Below are 15,640 nucleotides of genomic sequence, written 5' to 3' on the forward strand. Positions count from 1 at the left end.
GCGAACATTTGTAGCTCAAATTTCACTTCTGGAGGGTCCCTGAAACTAAATATTTTGAGATGGGGGTCTGTAGTCAAATACAATACATATCATTTTGGGGTTCCCTCGCATGAAAATATTTGAGCACCACTGACATAAAAAAAAAAAACCTTAGAAGGATTTGAAATATTCAGACGCCGCACAAATGTTCGCGATTTTTCAAAAATAGTAGATCTACAAGCTCGCTGCGAGCTTGTATATCTGCTATTTTTCAATAGTTAAAGCACAAAAGGTGAGTGGATCCTTGTACCCAGGGCCCAGAATTTGGTGCGACACCCCTGCAGACGTCAACTTGTCTCTCAAGCTTCTTTGGTCCCATCCGCCCTGTTGCTTTTAGGTAAACGGTACCACCAACCATGCCCCAGTTTGTGAGTCCATGCCGGGAGATAGATGCCCATGTGTGTGTGTTCAGGAACAGGACGTCCTGCCACTGTGTGCCAACAAAGATAACAGAAGAAAGTAGACGTGTTTCTATTCATTAACGCTGGTGTTCACATAACATTTCTAATGTTCTTTGGCGTTGGCACCATGATGGTTTGGACAGTTGTGCATTCGTGTGGCCTCATGTCATTGGCTTTGCATGCTCCGAGGCTATAATGATGAATGTTCAAACTAAGGCTGGGCAGTATATCGAAGATTTACCTATATCGAGGTAAAATGCGGTAGAGTTCTCAACGTGCCTGAAAATTAAGGTCCGGCCCTAACTGGGCCTTAACACTTTGAGTGCCAGCCCCCCCTGCCCCCCGTCCCTTACCAGTGCCACCATTAGGTCCCATTCATTTCTGCCCCAATTCCAGGGAATAAATTGGAAATGATCCGATATTCACATCGGAACAAAAATGGGAGGTTTGGTAAAAGAGGATTTTTTTTTTTACCAAAAAAATTTTGGAGTGATTTCGGTGAGCGGTTTTGGAGATAGGTGCTCGAGAGTGCGCACTGCGCAAACCAGTCAATAACCTCAGAAATCTAGATTCTGAGATATTTGAGTTCAAAGAAAAAAAACTTTAGGAAGCCATAGCAACAAATTGGTAAATGGTAACGGAACACAAGTACCCTTGACAGAAAGAATGACATGCCTACTTTCATTATGTGCAAAAAAAGTTAAAAAAATATTGTACCATCGTCTAGTTTCAAGGGGGCAAAGTGAAAAAGTATGAAATGACTCAGAAGGTAGAAATTGCCTTACATTTTGATAGAACTATGCACTGTGAATTCACTGTGTTTTTACCTGGTCTAGAAGGTCAGGAAGACAAAAAGTCAGAAAAGCGATGTCAACCTTTTATTTTATGGCAACATCGAACCCTAACCCTGGTGAGTACCTCACACATCCAGCATGAACATATTTATGTTCAACAATATTTACAAATATTTCCAAAAAAAAAGAAATCACAAATATGACTTCACAAAAATAAAATATAACTGGATAAAAGTAAAATAAAATAAATGTGCAGCAAGTAAAGAATAAATAAAATAATATAAAAGTCAGTACTGTACTGTACTGTATTCTCAAAAAAAGGCATTCAACAAGCCAACATTCAGGAGTCAAAGGCACCACAAATAAAGGTCAAAGATGGTACTGTTCACCGTGTGTGTGTGTGTGTGTGTGTGTGTGTGTGTGTGTGTGTGTGTGTGTGTGTGTGTGTGTGTGTGTGTGTGTGTGTGTGTGTGTGTGTGTGTGTGTGTGTGTGTGTGTGTGTGTGTGTGTGTGTGTGTGTGTGTGTGTGTTTGTGTGTGTGTGTGTGCGCCTCAGGTACCTCAAAATGGCCTGGTACCTGTTTCTTGCCATTGTTCTGGGAAAGTACGGCATGCAATGACAGGGTTTTTTGACCAGTGCATGGCAATCTCCGCCTTGTGAACGATAGCTGTGAGGAAGAGAAGTCCCAGAAAGTTCTTCAGCTCCCCTAGAGTGACATTGGTCCAGGCAGCGAACCTACAGTGTGTATGACCTATGCCTGACTCCTCCGCTCTCGCTATCTCAGCCATCATACTGTCCTCTCCATCCTTCCTCCATCCAGTCAGACTCCACGGGCCCTGTATATGATAGAAATAAATAAAAAATACTAAATGATCGTGCTTCTGTATAATTTGTATGTTCTTTAGCAAAGGCTGTCGCACAAAAGTAGTGAAAACAGCAGATCTACAAGCACATAACGCCTCGCGGTGCGAGGCGTTGTGTGCTTGTAGATTGCACATACAGTATGAAACAGAGCCGATACCTTTATGTAGGAAAATAATGCTGCTATGTGTACCCTGTATATATATAAAATGTCACAATGCGACATAGCTCTGTAAAATGAACAATGCTGTACCCCCTCCAACTGTATATATGTTCCCCATTTTCAACTGGTTTTTATATTGTATTTGTTATACTTGCTTTGGCAATGTAAACATATGTTTTCTCATGCCAATAAAGCTCCTTTGAATTGAATTGAATTGTATAATGTGCACCCAAAAAAATGCACAAAAAAAATAAAAAAACAATAGCAGGTCAGGCTTATTGATTGATTGAAGAATGTATTAGAAAGAGGTGGTAAAAAAAAAGAACCTAGCCCCACCCTACCCTCCCCTGCCCCTTCTTTGTATATACTGTTTGTTTAGACTTACTGTCTTTTTTTGTTTTTCTTTACATATCTACTGCATAGTACTGTGTTCTATCTGTCTGTCATTCAATGTTATATGAGATACTTCAATGGTTTCCACTTTCCAGTGGAAATAAGCTTAGTCTTTTCATGGATCTCCTTTTAGTAGACCTTGTACCAGTGAACTGTACCGTCATGAAACTGTACCTTTTCCTATGCAAACTTCTAATAAAGTCTTCAATCAATCAATCAAAGTAGGCTACAGATGCATGGCTCATTTCAACAGGAACCACACTTTATGCAGCTCATACAGTGGTGTGTTCTAGACTCATATTTTATTGTTAGTTACTAGTTAGTGCCTAAAAAGGAGATCGGCTGTTGTTGTAGATCGGCTGTTTTCACTAGTCTAAATAATTTCAAATGATAAATGCAAAACGAGCGGTTTTGGACATAAAAAGTTTTCACTCCCTCCATCACGGAGGTATAGAGGCCGACGCCGAGCGGCGCCATGCCCAGGAGGGTCTCCCAAATCGGGCTTGAGTTGTGGAGGGTGGTCGCTAGTGCTTTGGAGGTTCCAGAGCGAGCGCCCCCACCCCGGGGCTCGCGATCAAACCTTTTGGGAACCACTGTTCTATACTAGGCTGTGATGTGATGTCCTTGGCTCATTATCGCCAAAATAAACAATGTTCTAACGTGAGTGGCACGTAGTATGCAGTGAAGAATATAGCCTAAAATCAGCGTTTCTGAATGTCGACTTTACAATGAAATGGATGCTTCTCTCGTTTGGGTCGGGACCCATTTGTGAGTCGCGGAGACAGTTTTATGGTTTATGGGCCATATATTTCATACATTTTGATACATTATACAGCACTTATCTCATATAACATTGAAAGACAGACGTATAACAAAGTGAAACGTAGAGAACATACCGCAGCACAGCTCAGCAGTGCATCCTACAGGGCGCGGGGAGAAACCGTAGCAATCGGTGGTCTGTCCCTGGCAGCATGCATGCCTCGCCGTAGAAGGAGCCCTTCTGGCTGCCAGAACCAAAATCGAGGCCGTGGATGTACCAGCGGAGGTCCTCGCTGATGAACCGATCGCCCGTAGAAGGAGCTCTTCTGGCCGCCAGAACCAAAATCGAGGCCGTGGATGTTCCAGCCGAGGCCTTCGCTGATGAACCGATCGCCCGTAGAAGGAGCTTTTCTGGCCGCCAGAACCAAAATCGAGGCCGTGGCCCGTGGGTGTAGCAGCCGAGTACCTCCGTGATTTTAGGCTGGCCCATGGTGGCGATTTTTTACAAAATGGACCCCCCCTCCAACCTAAACAAAGAAACTAGCCCTTCCCCCACTCCTCCTTGCTAAAACCTCTACATTCCGATCTCTCTCTCTATCTCTATCTCTCTAAATAATACTAAATCTAATGATTTTATAACTAATTCTAGCTCATTCTCTCAATATATCTCTCTCTCCCTCTGATTGCTGTGTGTCCGGTTACGGTATAAGTCACTGAACTCTTTGAGACCCTTGTTTCTGGGGGGAACCGGCCAACCAGCATGCTTGAATTTGGTCACATAAGCGTGTGATGTCATGCAGGGGCGTCAATTGGGTATGGCAGGGGTATGCAGCTGCCATACCTTGACAGGGGGAAATAATACAAATGTACTTTTCATCGTGCCTGTTGCTAAGGTATGGCAACATGACTGGTGTCTTCACCAGACACCAGTCATGTTGCCATACCTTAGCTTGTTCTGAACTGACGCCACTGAATTGTCATGCATGACGACCGTCCCATCGTCCAAAAGGGCTGTATCTTGGTTACCGCATAGATCCAACACTGTACTACTGTAATATGAAAAAAAAGCATCTGGCGTCATATGACGCCAATATTATTTTCTGGCATCATTGCCAAGTGCGTGTCTGACGTCATATGACGCCCTGGCACTCAAAGTGTTAACTGGGCCCTAACTGGGCAGGCCCGAGGCCCTACCCGGCCCGACTAGTTAGCATACATTTATCTACTCGGCCCAAAAACGTCGGGTCGGGTCGGGTATGGTCGGGTCTATCACAGAGTAATAGTAATAAAATAATAACAAAATATATTTTCTTTTTTCATTAAGCCCGAGGCCCTACCAGGCCCGACTAATTAGCATACATTTTAGGCCCTACCCTACCCTAAATGTCGGTGGGGTTCGGGTATGGTCGGGTTCGGGCAGAATTTGAGAACTCTAAAATACAGTAGGCCTATACATATTGATGAAGACGTCTTGAAATGAGGTATTGGTTTATGTGTCAAATTAATTAACAGACACACTATGCATGCACGTAGCACATGCAAAAAAGCAGTCCATCTACCAGGTGTGGTTATTTCAATAAAACCATTGTTGTAAAATGGGAATAAGGCATTTAATTTCTTTATTCTATGTGTACTGTGCAGTGTGCATGCATGGATATATGCTATTCATTATCTGGGTTAGGCAGGCAGTGGACCTAAAGCAGAAAAACATTAAAAACTATATAATGAAATTGTCTTTACTAATATCGTGAGTAATATCGATATCAAGGTATTGAACAACGTTATCGAATATCGAAGGTTTTCATAATATTGCCCAGCCTTAGTTCAAAACTAGATAAAAACAAGATTTGTGTTCATGTTAACTGTTATGTGATTATTAAAGGAATGACTTTAAGGTGCTACTGTATGTCTTATTATACTGCACATCACAACACCTCTGTTGCATAAGGTTCCTTATTTGTCTGAGTTATGTTGTCTTATGCAGTTTGCATCTTTGTAAAGTTATGCCTGCCTCTAAGAGTCTCTTATAGGGAAATAAGTACCTTCCCCAATGAAAATGGAAACAACATGGATACACAAAACTATACTTTTGGACCCAACCAAATCATTTTCAATCATTATTTCACAATTTTAAAAGCTCAACCCTTTTAGACCCGGAACCTGTACGTTGTTATACCTTTCAATCCGGGAAAGCATATGTGTCATTTTAGTTTTTGCTAAGCACATGATTTCTTTTTTATTACATTCTGAAAACATCTGACCTATCTTTCTTTCTCCCTATATCGGTTTTTAACATTCCATTTTCACTTTCTCCCTCTCTATCTCTCTCTCTCTCTCTCTCTCTCTCTCTCTCTCTCTCTTTCTCAATCTACCATGCAAAAGTTATTTCTTGAACTTTCCTAACTTTAGCTTCACTATGATGTCCCTTAAATGTTATACCTCTAACACAGTGTTGCTTCTCTTCTCTTCTCTTCCCTCTCATCCTCCTCCTCCTCTGCCAGCTGTCTTCCATCTCTCAGAGAACAACTCTCCACCAACCGTAGCTTGGACAACCTGGACTGCATCACAGGGTCAGGGTGGGACGACGACGACCTCAGCCAGGCCTGCAGCACCCTGGGCAGGAGAGGCTGCATGGAACAGGTCAGATGATCCCCATGTACTCAGCCACGTGCACACATACTGTGTAGACCAGTGGTTCTCAACATGTGGGTCAGGACCCCCAGAGGGGGGTCCCCAAATGATTTTGGGGGGGTCCCCAGATGTTAAGCTAAATGTTAACATTGTTTTCTCACTCAACAGTAAACAAACCAACATAAAGTTGGAAGTGTATAGAGGGTATCTGCACATATTTAAAGTGACAATTTAAGGACTTTAAAGACCTTTTTAGTACCTCTGGTCAAACATTGTTCAAATTGTCAAACATTAGAGGCAGAAATTGTGAAAATAGCCGATCTACATGCTCATGAGCATGTAGATCTGCTATTTTCACAATGGAATAGATTGAGTCAAACCAAATGTAATGCCAACTCCTACAATTCCAAGTGCTTGTGCAGGGTGGGGGGTCCCCAGTTAAAATATGATTATTTTGGGGGTCACTCACAGCCTGAAAAGGTTGAGGACCACTGCTGTAGACATGAAAGGGGGCTTGAGCCCCTGCCCTTTTATCCGTCTGTAAAAAGTGCCCTCTCCAGACCATGAATGCAGTTTTTACTATGGTTAAAGAAATGCAAACGCCCTCTTTCCACACCATACCTGAAGGCAGCATTCCAGAGAATGAATTACCTTGTCCAAACTCTCCTGAACTTGAATGCAGCATGTTGAAAGAATTGCCCTCTCTGTGTAGAAATCCATGCCGTTACAGCCACATCTCCAGTATTGACTTGATTATGCTTAGTTCAGTGTGGTATCACGCACCGAAAATAGCCGACCTCCAAGCTCACAGCGCGTCGCTGCGACGTGTCGTGAGCTTGGAGGTCTGCTGTTTTTGATATTTTCACCAAAGTGCCCTTTTAGAAATGTCAGCCCCTGCCTCTCTAACATTCTCTGCACGTCCCTGGATGTAACGTGTCAAATGTTGTGAAGTCACAATGTCCTGTGTGGCAGAGGCATCATTTCAGAAAGAAATCCTCCTCCTCCTTGAGCTGCCAAGCGCTGTCTGTCTGTTCCTCCTGTAGAAGAAGCATTTTCACAGATATTGCAGCAGCTCAACTGAAATGAATGAGAATTATCTCATCAATCCCATTTTCCATTTGCCATACCTCGTTAATATCCTGGGCCTGGGAGTGTAATACAAAATGAAAGCGCTTCTTTCAGGTCCAATTCATCCACCGACACAAGCTAGAGCTCTTACCTCCCCACTGACAAGGTCACTGTCTGAAATGATGAGCTGCGCTGACTCCCATCTCTTTAAGGACGCTTGTCAAATGAAGCATCGAAAGCTATTAGCATAGGATTTGTACCCAAGCTCTGGTAGTTTATTACACTATACAAATTCTGAGTGGAAGGTCTATTTGAAGCAATATGATCATGTTGTTATCCACTGGCATCCCTACTTTGGACATGGTCATTATAGGTTACAATTAGATCTACAAGCTCTGCAAGTGTGTAGATTGTCTATGTTTGGGGGGAGGGAGAGAAATTTGAACAATTGTAATAGGGTAAGTGTTGAATACAGGACAATACCACCGGTAAGACTCCCTAATCGGTAAGCGACCGTCATGTCGCATACACAAACTTTAGAAGGCAGTCATAGCCAAACAGGAGGGAATATGGGAAATGGGACAGATCCATGTAGATGACATGACTTTTTTAACTTTTTGGCGGGGGTCCTTGGGGGTCCCTGGAGCTGCGGGGGTCCCTGGAAGGGTGGAGGTTGTGGATTGGCAGACAAGGAGTGTGTGTGGAACATTTCACATGGATAGGGGCAACGATGGCGGAGATATGAGTAGGGCAAAAGTGTGACGTGACGTGACAGACAGACAGACAGACTGACTGACTGACTGACGGACAGACAGGCGGTGGAGGTTTTGATAGTAACTGCGACCTGACGGTCGCAATCAAAGTCATCCTTGCTTTGATATGTGCGTGTTTAGAAATAACTCTGTTAACCCTGTGCGTTCACTAACTACCTGCACCCCTCCCCCCCCCCCAGCTGAGGGACCTAGAGATGAGCCATCACCAGCTGAGAGAGATGGAGATGAGCCACCACTTCGAGGACCGCAGCTCAGAGTCCACGTTCAGAGACTCCCGCTCGCAGTCCCAGGACAACGCGGAGCCCCCGGACCTGCCCATGCCCACGTGCTTCCGCTCCCGCAGCCACAGCTACCTGCGGGCCATTCAGGCCGGCTGCTCGCAGGACGACGACACGGCATCCATGGACTCCTCCGAGTCGCCTCCTCCGACCGCCACTACCGTTCGCACCTACAGCGCCAGCACCGGTGAGTGACGGGAAACACACGTACATCAGGGTTCCCCAATTAGTTTTCCCCAAGGGCCGAATCATGTCTAGGGTACCAAGCCGAGCTGACGGTGGCGTTCCCGCTACTCCAGCGACAGTTCAGATATCGTCGTTGTCGGGTGAAAATCTTGTATGTCCAAAACCGTTTGTTTTGCATTTATCATTTTAAAAATGATTTAAACTAGTGAAAACAGCCGATCTACAAGCACACATCGCGAGGCGTTGTGTGCTTGTAGATCTGCTGTTTTCACTACTTTTGTGCAACAGCCTTGTATGATGAAGCAGGGCTTTACTTTGCGAAAGAACATATACATTTGGAGATATGAGGTTTCCACCCGATAACGATATACTAGTGTTGTTGCTGCTCTTATACCACCATTATTACTGGGGTTGGTGGGGGCCAGACAGTAGCCCCCCAAGGGCCGCAAATGGCCCGCGGGCCGCCTATTGGGGAACCCTGACGTACATGCTCAGCAACTACTGTACAGTAAATGTGTCCTGAAGACTAAATAGGGATTAAATCGGTAGGGAAAATAAAGGCTAATTCTCGAATGTGAAACCAGACGCAACCATGATGGTGCACAAATGACCTTAATATTTAAAGCCATTCCCCAGACATAAACTGTGTACAAAATCCTGAATATAAATAGAATAAATAGAGTACAAGCTAAATCTAATGAGGATAAAATTCATTACTATTACTATTTCATTATTCATTACACATCCGTAACTTGTAATTCTTATACCCGTCACGTGGGTCAAGTTGTTTTTAGTTTGTTTCATTATCATATTGTCACTGTCGGGCAGAAACCTTGTATCTCCAAGTTTCAAATTTGTATGTTTTTTTTCACAAAGTAAAGCCCTGCTTCATCATACAAGGCTGTCGCACAAAAGTAGTGAAAACAGCAGATCTACAAGCACACAACGCCTCGCGGCGTAAGGCGTTGTGTGCTTGTAGATCGGCTGTTTTCACTAGTTTAAATCCTTTTTTTAAATGATAAATGCAAAACGAACGGTTTTGGACACACAAGGTTTCCACCCGACAAAGACGATATTTTGATTGAAACCCACTCTTACTTAGACTATAAGTCCTCCTGGGTGGAACACAAGTCCAAGAATGCACACACCAGCATTTTGGCTCTTTTGCCCACACTAGACAACCTTTCTACCCCATGGAAGACTTGGAAAGAACAGTTCAGCTCTTACCTGATAACCACTGGCTTGGACAAAGCCCCGAAGGAGAAACAACTTGCAATTTGTCTCCAGCGTTTGGGGATAGACAAACAACGCATCTTCCCCACACTCCCAGGTAACACAATTGTTCTGGGCGCTTTTAGACGAAGAAATAACTTCAAGAAACTGAGCAATAATGGGAAAACTGCTGTTGTGCAAAACCCTTTAAAACTCTCTTCTGCTAAAGTACACTTTAGTTATAAGAACAGTGGGCAGTCTGGGCACCTATGGAGGGGATGCAATGTATGTATATTGTAAAAGACTCAGTTTCTGAAAATAAAAATAGGCCTAATATCAGTGGGTCTAGAAGATCCTTTCACAAACTAATATTGTATGACTTGATATATGCAAGATGTGTATTTCTCCTTGGGAATAATTTGATACGGTCAAATGTTATGAATTGAGCCTTTAAGGTTACAGCTAGAGAACAAAGGCTGCATTTGCCCTGTTTACCTGTCTGTAGATCCTACTCTACATCCTAAAACTCATTAAATAGATCATTGACATTAATAACATAAATATAAGATGTAGCCAACATCATTGTGTGAAGGCAACTAAAGGAACAACCATTCAATGGGATTGCCTATGACTCAGCCGGGAGAGAGTTAGTTTTTCCGATATGGGGTATACGTAGTATGCCGTGAAGATTTTTTTTATTTTTAAAAGCGCATGCACTTGTGACTCTTTAAAGTAGCGTATCTGATATGCATTATGCACTGGAGTATGCGCTGGCCACAGGAATCGTAGATTATAGTATGCGATTATAGTATGCGAACTCAGATGGAGCACTTGTTGTGCCTGCCTTGTTTTCCATTGTGTGTGTGTGTGTGTGTGTGCGTGTGTGCCTGCGTGCGTGCGTGCATGCGTGCGTGCGTGTGTGTGTGTGTGCGTGCGTGCGTGCGTGCGTGCATATGATCACAGTTCACAATGTGTACCTATTGTAACCAAAAACATATTTGAACGTGAAGTGAAGCAACATACATATATCAAAACCATTTCAACCTTTGTTGAAATGGTTGTTGCCAATAAAAACATTAAAAACAAATCAATAAATTAGAACAAAAGAAAGGACATTCCCATAGGAGGGGCATTCCCACTGCAGATGGACCACACCATTAGTTCTCAAACTGGGGTCTGGCCAGGGACCCCCAGGGGTCCTTGAGGGAGTTCCAGGGGGTCCCCAGCTAAATGATAGTTAGGAACCAAATGGACCCTTATTGGGTATGTAACTCAGAGAGTGTACAAATGGATGGTTAGGGTCCATTTGGTTCCAATTGTACACTCACATTAACATTGATTTTACTGTATAAATTGGGGTCCCAGGGATATAAATACCATTAAATGGGGGTCCGTACCCTAATGCATGTCAAACTGGGGGTCATTGAAATTAAAACGGTTGGGAATCACTGCTAGAGCTGTAAAGATTTTCTCTTATGGGGATCCCTGGCATATCGTTTCAAAAGGGGGTCCGCGGGTCAATGAGTGTCAAACTGGGGGTCCTTGACATGAAAAGGTTTAAGAACCAGTGGACCACACCATACTAGCTGTAACTTCACTAAACTGTTCTTACCTCCAAGTGGCCACATAGCGGCGCTATTGAAGAGCTTAAAGCTAAATAGTGCTACAGGGGTGTCGCACCAAATTCTGGGCCCTGGGTACTAGGATTCTCTGCGGGCCCCCCATGAATGGGAACGCATTATTATGCATTATTTTGTGTTTTAACCATTGACAAATAGCAGATATACAAGCTTGATATACAAATCTTGAACATTTGTGCAGGTCCATGAATATTTTTGACATGTTTCTATGTCTTTGGTGCTCAAACTTTTTCATCTGAAGGACCCCCAAATTATATGTATTTGGCCATGGACCCCCATCTCAAAATATTTAGTTCCAGGGACCCCCCCAGAAGCAACAATTGAATTACAAATGTTCGCTTAACACATGTTCAAAAATAGCAGATCTACAAGCTCGCAGCCACACTGTGAGCTTGTATATCTGCTATTTTTCAATAGCTAAAGTATTAAACAATTAAAGGAGTAGTTCACCCCCAAAATGACTTTTTACTATTGATTAGTCACGCCATGGAGAGTAGAGTTCAATAATATTTTTTGTTTTTTGTCACATTCCTAAGACAAAAATGTGATAACAATAAACGGGTCCCCATCCGGAATCAATGGGGGTAAATTTACTCAAATCAAATTTTTGTCTTAGGAATGTGACAAAAACCAAAAAATATTATTGAACTCTACTCTCCATGGCATGAGTAATCAATAGAAAAAAAGTCATTTTGGGGGTGAACTACTCCTTTAAGGCCCCTCCAGCTTGGGCCCTAGTAACTCAGTCCCACTTCGCCCCCCCTTGTGACGCCCCTGCGTGCTACTGGCCCGCCTCCCTGGGTTCCTTATTAAAACAAAGGGCACCCATGCAGACGCAGCTTTGCATGTCCCGACAGACAGACAGACCCGGCCGTGGTCACAGATCATCCATCAATCCAACTGTGCAGTTTTTTGCGTTTTTCTTTCTTCTTATCTCACCCCGCTGCTGCCGGGTAAGTAGTGTTTTGTCAGTATAAATGAAAGGGTTGCAATTGAAATTAGTCCTAATGTTTTGATGCCCTGTCAACCTAATAACAACCGAATAACCGAGTTTAAGGACATTCGCTGCATAATGAGTAAACCTACTTTCTACTTTTGGTACTTGAGTCCATTTTGATACCAATGATTTTGTACTTTTACTCAAGTAATTTTTCTATTCCGGATTTCACAAGTTTTCAAATGTTTAATAGTCTTTTGAAAATAGCAGATCTACATGCTCACAATGCCTAGCCCCGCAAATGCATTGTGACTGAGCTTGTGGATCTGCTATTTTCAAATGGCCGAAATGTATAAAGACCTAAGGCTGAAGTGGTTAATTTATGTTTTGTAATAATAATCAAGATCTGCAATGTAACTAGTGACTAGTTAGTTTTCAAATAATTTTAGTGGAGTAAGAGTAGCCTACAATAGTTGGATCTGAGATGTTGTGGAGTAGAAGTAAAAGTACAGAAAATTAGAAATACTCCAGTAAAGTAGGCCTACAAATACCTCAAAAGACAAAATTGTACTTGTACAGTACCTAAGTAGGCCTAAATGTACTTAGTTACTTTACACCACTGATGTTTTGATGCCCTGTCAATCTAATATAACAAGTTTTAGTCTGCTTTGAGTCACCACTTAGGCTACCTAACTAAATACTGTATGTGTAGGCTTACCTTTTCCATGTAGTCCAATGCTATACCTTTAATTCAGGTCAGTCAATAAGTGCACGTCGATAAAACTTTTAGGGATTAGGGAGTCTTACTGGTATTTTTATTTTTAGTGAATTTGTTCACAATGTAGGCTAGGCCTATGTACTGTCCATGTGACCTATTCTGCTATAAATCATGATAATAATACATTATTATTATTATTCATTATTAGCTAATTTGAGTGTCTATTCGTGACTTAAATAACAGTGAAGTCAACTGTATGGAACCCTATCTTGTGGGTTCTAGTGGAGTAGGTCCCATACAGGGACGTGCTGGGCCCCTGATTCAGCCCGGGAAAAAGAGTTGGAGAGGCCCTCATTTTTTTAGTTATATTTTGTCGTTGTCGGTGGAAACCTTATATGTCCAAAACCGTTTGTTTTGTATTTATCATTTTAAAAATGATTTAAACTAGTGAAAACAGCCGATCTACAAGCACACAACGCCTCGCGGTGCGAGGCGTTGTGTGCTTGTAGATCTGCTGTTTTCACTACTTTTGTGCAACGGCCTTGTATGATGAAGCAGAGCTTTGCTTTGCGAAAAAATGTATACTGGAATGTATATTGGAGATACGAGGTTTCTGCACGACAGTGACGATTTACTTTGTTGGCCACACAGCCCCCAAAATGGAACGAATGCCGACATATATATATTTTTTTTTTCCTAATGGCCGGCCTGGACCGGCCGGGAATGAATCGGCCGTTCGGGAGTTGTCCCGCTTTTCCCAATGGCCAGCACGTCCCTAGTCCAATATATTTAATCTTTTTTTTTTTTTTTTATAAATCAAGAAATGTATTTTCTGTTATCAAGAAAATTCATACCATTGTCAATCCCATCCATGCGACTGTCAGCCAGGGTAAACTAGGACACCAGCAGACAGTCCAAATGAAGTTAGGGAGTCATTCACACCAATGAGCTCATGGTGTGACACTGTTGTGTGGGTGTTAATCTAACAGTGCTTAGTTGCAATATCAGCTGTGGTCCACGAGACAGCCTCATATCCCACAAATACTTGCTATGATGATGTCTGTATTCCATTGAGCCAGCATTTTAAAACTCAACCACACATACTGTATCCCAGTGCCAGACACGTGCACACATAGACATCTAAAGGGGGCTTGAGCCCCTGCCCTTTTATCCGCCTGTAAAAAGTGCCCTCTCCAGACCATGATTTTACTATGATGAAAGAAATGCAAATGCTTCCTTTTCCATGCCATACCTGAAGGCAGCATTCCTTCTTTCAATCTTTTTATTTTTCATGACTGATACATGACTCACATACATCTACTAACAATTAAAACTTTCACATATTGACTCACATACATATAAACATACTGTACCTACATACGCTACATACATGATCATCTTATTTTTACACGCATTGCCTTCCAAAACTTAAAATCATCGGGAAAGGGGAAGGCGGCATTCAAGAGAATTGCCTTCTCCACTCTCCTGAACTTGAATGCAGTATTTTATGTTGAAAGAATTGCCCTTTCTGTGTAAAAATCAAGCATCGAAAATAGCCGCTGCGACGCGTTGTGAACTTGGAGGTCTGCTATTTTCGATATTTTCACCAAAAGGCCCTTTTAGAAATGTCAGCCCCTGCCTCTCTGCACGTCCCTGCCCAGTGCACAGTACCAAACTCCAATCCCATGCACTTGAACTTGTGCTTCTCTTTCACTAACCTCACTGAAGTTGTAAGCCTACTTCCTCTTTGAAGCAAGCCTTGTTACATTGATTAAACCAACTTTAAAGGCTGTGTTGGAAACTGGCGCTATAGTCAAATATAGCATGGTCGTCCTTGAAACAATGACATGGCCATTGGCTTTGTTTTCTTTGTTATTTTTCTTGGACTGGCAAATGCAGACAGTGTTAGGGGGTTCATTGGGACAGATTTGGACAGCCAGTGGGCTATGGTAAGCAAACCAACCACATCCAGGCCAAATCCCTTATAATATGTTCTGTGTGGAGATTACAGTTGAATGACATGAGTAGATGGCAGGCGTGTCCATTTTGTTACTCTCCTTTTGTCCACAATGTTATGTATTATCATTATTATGTATCTGACAGAAGGTACAGTGAACCTAAATGGCACTTTACTATATCAGGTTTAAAAAATCCTTTGTCCCTGTGTCAACTAATATGTTGAACGAGGCTCTGAAACAGCATTGACTGTGAGATTAGATTAACTACTATCTGTGCACTTGTGTATTGTTGTGTCCCCCTCTGTATGTAGTTCTTGTTTGTATTTTGTCATTGATGTTTTATGTGTGGCTGCAGCAGGGGTGAAAGCCCGAGCCAAATTTCCCTTGTGGACAATAAAGTTTACCTTGACCTTGACCTCATTATAACAGCCAGCAGAGTTACAGTATAATGACAAATCTATATGCTGCATGCATTGCAAATATGCATTTCATTCATTTGAATTAAGCATGTTTCAGCACACAGCCACCTTATTGAAGATAATTCTTTCCATACTTTTGACAGAGGAACGCAGCAATCTGATTTCCCTAAACACTCTTAATGAAGCCTCCTTTGGGGATTGGGGTCTACCCAGTTCTCTATACTTGGTAGCATCCTTTTTATTGACCAAAACTCTTTGCTGATCTACAAGATCACAAGGCGTTGCTTTGTGATGTGTTGTACGCTTGTAGATCTCTCTCCTGTATTTCCACTATAATGGCTTGTTTAGCCAGGAAATGAAATGGCAAATAACAGAAGATTACTGGAATATGCAGCAAGGCGTTGGGAGGC

The 15,640-nt window shown here is 42.5% G+C and overlaps 2 protein-coding genes across 2 annotated transcripts in view; both read left to right on the forward strand.

The window, feature by feature from the left end:
• The window catches only part of LOC308287470 (aggrecan core protein-like), a 269,467-nt gene that overhangs the window by 116,444 nt on the left and 137,383 nt on the right, over window positions 1-15,640 (forward strand). The gene's annotated exons all lie outside the window — the stretch shown is intronic.
• dlgap4b (discs, large homolog-associated protein 4b) overlaps window positions 1-15,640 on the forward strand; it is a gene marked incomplete at both ends in the record, with an annotated part of 55,184 nt that overhangs the window by 9,340 nt on the left and 30,204 nt on the right. Inside the window, 3 exons of the mRNA XM_080728411.1 lie at window positions 5,912-6,050; window positions 8,092-8,347; window positions 9,524-9,676. Coding sequence (XP_080584537.1) covers window positions 5,912-6,050; window positions 8,092-8,347; window positions 9,524-9,676 — 548 coding nt within the window. The remainder of the gene's footprint in view (window positions 1-5,911; window positions 6,051-8,091; window positions 8,348-9,523; window positions 9,677-15,640) is intronic.

Source organism: Nannobrachium achirus (genome assembly GCF_963921795.1).
Source record: "Nannobrachium achirus genome assembly, chromosome: 6".
In the NCBI taxonomy this organism is placed as follows: domain Eukaryota; kingdom Metazoa; phylum Chordata; class Actinopteri; order Myctophiformes; family Myctophidae; genus Nannobrachium; species Nannobrachium achirus.